General features: G+C 39.3%; 1 protein-coding gene across 1 annotated transcript; it reads left to right on the top strand.

Annotated features, from left to right (window-relative positions):
- The first annotated feature begins 3,577 nt into the window (after positions 1 to 3,577).
- On the top strand, positions 3,578 to 5,171 carry LOC105513393 (beclin-1-like). The gene is given in 3 exon segments (XM_011944250.1): positions 3,578 to 3,814; positions 3,817 to 4,895; positions 4,898 to 5,171. Coding segments are annotated over 3 exon segments (1,353 nt in total). The 5' UTR covers positions 3,578 to 3,699; the 3' UTR covers positions 5,057 to 5,171.
- The last annotated feature ends 1,319 nt before the right edge of the window (positions 5,172 to 6,490 follow it).

Raw genomic sequence — 6,490 nt, 5'->3', positions numbered from 1 at the left:
GTGATCTTTTTTGTTCTTTTTAGTCTATTTCTGCTCTAAGTTTAATTATTTTCTTATTTCTACCAATTTTGGCTTTAGATTTTTCTTCTTTTTCTAGAGTTTGAGGTACATTACTAGGTTATTAGAAATATTTCTCCTTTATTGAGGTAGGTGTTTATCATTATAAAATTGTCCCTTGAAACTACTTTTGCTGTATCTTATAGATTTTGGCATGATGTGTTTTTCATTCTCATTTTTCTCAAGGAAATTTTAAATTTTCCTTTAAATGTCTTTATTGACACATTGATTGCTTAATAGCATGTTGTTTAATGTCCATGTACTGTTAAAGCTTCTAAAGTTTTTCTTGTTGATTTCCAGTTTTATATTATTGTGGTCAGATACTTGATAAGACTTTTGTCTTCTTATATTTGCTAAAACTTGTTTTGTGACCTAACATGTGATCTATCCTGGAGAATGTTCTATGTGCATGTTAGAAGAATGTGTATTCTTTAGCTATTGGATGGAATATTCTACAAAAGTTTGTTGGGTTCAGTTTGTCTATGGCTCAGTTTAAGTCTATTGTTTTTTTGTTGATTTTTCATCTGTAAGATCTGTTCACTGTTGAAAGTAGAGTGTTGACATTCCCTAACATTACTGTATTGTAGTCTGTCTCTTCTCTTAGTCTAATAAGATTTGCTTTACATATCTGGGTGCTCTGCTGTTGGATGACTGCTCACAATGTGTGATGGGATGAAAAATGTCCCTCCAAAAGATACCCAATGGTCAAAATCCCAGGAATCCATGCATGTTACTTTATATGAAAAAAAAAAAAAAGAAAAAGGATCTTTGCAGATGTGATTCAATTAAGGATCTTGAAATGGGGAGATTAGCCTGAATTATCTAGATGGGCCCTAATTGCAATAAGCATCCTTATAAGATGGAGGCAGAAGGACATTTTACATATAGAGAGGGAGAAAAAGAGAAATAGCAGGAGGGTGAAGGAGAGAGAAAAGAAGAAAGCATTGTGAAGACAGAGGAATATGAAAATGATAAGGTTACAAGCCAAAGAATTCCAACAGCCAATAGAAGATGTAAAAAGTGATAAATGAACTATTTCCTGGAGCTTCTGGAGGGACTATGGAAGGAGTGTGCTTGATTTTGGACAAGCAATACAGATTTCAAAATTTGGGCCTCTAAAATTACGAAAAAATAAATTGCTGTTGTTTTAAGCCATCAAGTTTGTGGCAATTTGTTACAGAATTCTTGGGAAACTAATGCACAGTTATAGCACTTTGGCAGTAATAATGTTAGAATTTGAACATACTATATTAGGATTCTACTGCTGTGTAACAAATTACAACATATTTGACAGTTTAAAAAATACCCATTTATCATCTCATAGCTCTGTAGATCAGACATTTAGGTGAAATTGACTGGAATATTTTTTGCTTAGGGCTGCACAAGGCTGCATTCGATGTGTTAGCATGGATGAGATCTTATCTGAAGGCTCTGGGAGAAATCCACCTAGGTAGGTTTGGCCCACCTCAATAATCTCCATATCTGAAACTCAACTCATTAGTAAACTTACTTAAATCTGAGAAATTCCTTTTATCACATGACGTAACTGCCAAGGAGTAACAACAGGATGCATTAATAGATTAGGAGTGCCATCTTACATTCTGCCAACTGTATTTGGTCTCATGACTCCAAAGTCCATGCTATATTATCTGTCATACCACACTGTCTTCCAAAGTACTTTGTCCAGAGTTCCTTAAAACAGGGGTTCCCAACTCCTGGACCATAGACTGGTACCAGTTTGTGGACTGTTAGGAAGTGGGCCATGCATCATTACCAACTAAGCTCTACCTCCTATCAGATCAGCGGTGGCATTAGATTATCCTAGGAATGTGAAACGTATTGTGAACTGCACATGTGAGGGATCTAGGTTGTGCACTCCTGATGAGAATCTAATGCCTGATGATCTGAAGTGGACCAGTTTCATCCCCAAACCAGCCCCCACTGCCCTGTCCATGAAAAAATTGTCTTCCAGAAAACTGGTCCCTGGTGCCAAAAAGGTTGGGGACTGCTGCCTTAAAGAACACCCACAACATCTCATTAATTATCATGTTTGTGTGCAGTGTTTGTCTTTGTAGCAAAATGTCTTTATACCTGTTTCTATTTAAACTAGCAGAGATAACTTGTGGCATTGTAGCACCACTTCTTGTCTTAAAATCCATCAATTATTTTGCACTTTCCTACCTAAACATCCATAAAAGCAACAGAATGACTCTCAGAGGAACAACAAAGAGAGTCATAGAAGTGGGAGATAAGGTTGTAGCAGACATTCGAACATTTTCCCAGAGACTTACAGCAACAAGATACATAATTGCCCCCAGCTGATATTCTGGCTAGATCCCTGAATTGCCTTTACCCATAAGATGTTCTCTACCTTTAGTTTGCCTTGCTTCTGATTACTCCCAGAAAGATTGCCCTGGGGTTACTGGAACCACTCTGCTCTTGTGGGAATCTACCTGGAATTGCCTAGGAGCTTATGTTTCTCTGGGGTGACCCACAGAGTCTCCCTGGGGTGGCTGGTAAAGAAACACAAAGCCAGTTTATTTGCCTTGAAACATGGCAAACTGACTTGTAGTTTATGCTCCACTGCTTTCTCTGGAAACGGGCTGAAGTCGGGATTTCACCTCCCCCCACACACTTTTTTTTTTTTTTTTTGATTCTGCTCCTTACCCATTTTCTATTGCACAATCAATTTCTCCTAGGAACCTGGCCTTCATAAATCACTTACACTTGAATCCTTGGCTGAGGGTTTCCTTCTGGGATGACCTGACCTCAGACATTAAATACACTTTGGGCACTTTTCTAGAGCCAGAAGCATTAAGGGCTAATAACTCTAAAAATCTCCACTTGGTAAGATTTTTTCCAGGATGTTTTGTGTAGATAGTAGCCAGGTCACTATCTGGCAGCCAAGTTCTATGCTGTCAAACAGATACCTCTCCTAAGAGTGAGAGTGTGTGTTGGCCAAACAGGCTGCTTGGTCTTTGTGCTTTTGGAAATATTCCTTAGAATAGCACAACTCAAAGACTTTTCCAGCACCTCTGGAGATAAACCTGTCTTTGGCCACTATGTGAAACCCATTGCCTAAAAGTGTGCATATAGTTTTTACTGGCTCCGATTAGCTATCTCTCTTATGTGTATACATGTAGTAACTGATTAATTTTAAGTACCTGTAGAAACTACAAGGGTGAGTACATAAATTCAAGGCCAGATGAGTTTTAAAAGGGCATTTTAAACATTATATTAGTTATTTCAAGTCTATAGTTGATTTGTGAGTGGGAATACAGAATACAAAATAATGATCCATGGATGGATCCACTAAGCCTCTTAACTGCATATTCAGGTGCACATGAATGGTGCTACAAGAAGAATCAGGATTCAAGATGAGAACTCGCATAAAATAAGGGAGTAGGAGGTTTAAAATAAGGTGCCAGGGTTGCTCAGCAGAGACTGTTGAGATACAGTCTGTCCAAGGATGAGGCAGTACTCAAGAGCTATGTAGAGTGAGAATTTTAAGAAATCCACCGGACCGGGAAGTCGCTGAAGACAGCGATGGCAGCTTTGGAGGCCTCGCTCTGGGACCGACCCGAGGCCACAGTGACCCCGCGGTAGACCGGACTTGGGTGACGGGCTCCGGGCTCCCGAGGGATGGAAGGGTCTAAGACGTCCAACAATAACACCATGCAGGTGAGCTTCGTGTGCCAGCGCTGCAGCCAGCCCCTGAAACTGGACACGAGTTTCAAGATCCTGGACCGTGTCACCATCCAGAACTCACAGCTCCATTACTTACCACAGCCCAGGCGAAACCAGGAGAGACCCAGGAGGAAGAGACTAACTCAGGAGAGGAGCCATTTATTGAAACTCGTCGCCAGGATGGTGTCTCTCGCAGATTCATCCCCCCAGCCAGGATAATGTCCACAGAAAGTGCCAACAGCTTCACTCTGATTGGGGAGGCATCTGATGGCGGCACCATGGAGAACCTCAGCCGAAGACTGAAGGTCACTGGAGACCTTTTTGACATCATGTCGGACCAGACAGATGTGTATCACCCACTCTGTGAGGAATGCACAGATACTCTTTTAGACCAGCTGGACACTCAACTCAACGCCACTGAAAATGAGTGTCAGAACTACTAATGCTGTTTGGAGATCTTAGAGCAAATGAATGAGGATGACAGTGAACAGTTACAGATGGAGCTAAAGGAGCTAGCACTAGAAGAGGAGAGGCTGATCCAGGAGCTGGAAGATGTGGAAAAGAACCGCAAGATAGTGGCAGAAAATCTCGAGAAAGTCCAGGCTGAGGCTGAGAGACTGTATCAGGAGGAAACTCAGTATCAGAGAGAATACAGTGAATTTAAATGGCAACAGCTGGAGCTGGATGATGAGCTGAAGAGTGTGGAAAACCAGATGCGTTATGCACAGATTCAGCTGGATAAGCTGAAGAAAACCAGTGTCTTTAATGCAACCTTCCACATCTGGCACAGTGGACAGTTTGGCACAATCAATAACTTCAGGATGGGTCCCCTGCCCAGTGTTCCCGTAGAATGGAATGAGATTAATGCTGCTTGGGGCCAGACTGTGTTGCTGCTCCATGCTCTGGCCAATAAGATGGGTCTGAAATTTCAGAGATATCGATTTGTTCCTTACGGAAACCATTCATATCTGGAGTCTCTGACAGACAAATCTAAGGAGCTGCCGTTATACTGTTCCGAGGGGTTGCGGTTTTTCTGGGACAACAAGTTTGACCATACAATGGTGGCTTTCCTGGACTGTGTGCAGCAGTTCAAAGAAGAGGTTGAGAAAGGCGAGACACGTTTTTGTCTTCCCTACAGGATGGATGTGGAGAGGAGAAAGGCAAGATCGAAAACACAGGAGGCAGCGGCGGCTCCTATTCCATCAAAACCCAGTTTAACTCTGAGGAGCAGTGGACAAAAGCTCTCAAGTTCATGCTGACGAATCTTAAGTGCGGTCTTGCATGGGTATCCTCACAATTTTATAACAAATGACTTTTTCCTTAAGGGGAGCTTTGCCTTACAGGCTTTTAATTTTGTTTTGTTTGCAAACATGTTTTAAATTAAATTTGGGTAATACTAAACAGTACATGTTTACAATACCAAAAAAAAAAAAAAAAGAGAAAGAAATCCACCTTGGTGCCCTAATGTCTCTTATATTAAAAATAAAAACAAAAAAAGAAAACCTTTTACATGGCAAAATGGATTATGCAGATGAAATTAAGGTTACTAAATTAGTTGACTTTAATTTAGGTTAATTATTCTAGTGAAACTCATCTAATCACATGATCCCTTTTTAAAAAGTTTCAGGTATCTGGTGCCACTTTGCCGGGACCCACCATCAAATTGCAATTCTTGAACACAAGGAAGCTATGATGGCTGGTCTAGAGCTTTTAAGTTCAAGCTCAGTTCCATGGAATAAATTCGTTACCTGAGCAATAATATTTTATATAATCAACTTCTGTCTTGGCCAGAGTAGATTATCATTTTATATTCGCTGAATGAAGGAGCTCCATATCCAACCAAATTTCTAAGAACTATTTTATCAAAACCTTATCCCTTTGAGGCAGACTAAGCAGAAAAGAATAGAGAAAGGGGACTAAGAATTCAACGTGGATAAGCAAAAGGAAAAGCTAACTCTATTTAGTAAACATCTAAAAATACCATCTTCTAGTGTCAATTGATGAGTACATTAGCACAGAGTTTCCTGTCAGGGTGCCATAGTAAAACCTTTAATGGACACTTCTTGGGAGGAGGTAAAAAGGAACATGAGAGTACTGGTATCATTTCATTTTCCAGAAAACTTAGGGAAGTCCTGAAATGTACCCCTTTGTAGTTCGTTTAGTGTTTACCAATTTTTGATGTTATACCCTCCAGTAAAATATGTGGATGTGCAAAAAAAAAAAAAAAAAAAAAAAAGATAAAGAGAAAATCATTTTTTTGAAACAAATAAAGTAAATCAGAGCAAAATGTTGGAATCATAACTTGTTAATTAGTGTTGAATAACTCCTTTTTGCTACATTTTCCAGCCATTTATCATTATAAGATTCACATTTTTTGTGCTATGTCATCAATTGAATACTAAACAACTCTAGGTTAAGGAAACTCTCAGTTTGAAGTTTACAGTTTGGTTTTTATTAACAGGTCAATGTAATTTGGTGGAAAGTTCTTTGGACCAAAAGTCAATAGACTTGTGTGGGCAAGTCACTCAGCCTTAATAATTTTGTTCTAAGTTCTTCATATTAAAATGAGAATAGCTAGTATATTAGCTTACTTTTAAGATATCTTGATTCTACTTAAGTCTGGACTTCTATTTTGGAGGAAATACCTTGCAGTGAATCATATAGACGCAAACAAACTAGAAAAACCATTTATGTTATAGCTAAAATTATATTGGTATGATTTTATTTCCTTACCTCTTGTGCTATT

This window comes from Colobus angolensis, unplaced genomic scaffold, assembly GCF_000951035.1.
Source record: "Colobus angolensis palliatus isolate OR3802 unplaced genomic scaffold, Cang.pa_1.0 Scaffold23, whole genome shotgun sequence".
NCBI classification, from domain to species: Eukaryota; Metazoa; Chordata; class Mammalia; order Primates; family Cercopithecidae; genus Colobus; species Colobus angolensis.
The sequence above is the reverse complement of the archived record's forward strand: the minus strand, read 5'-3'. Positions and strand labels throughout refer to the sequence as shown.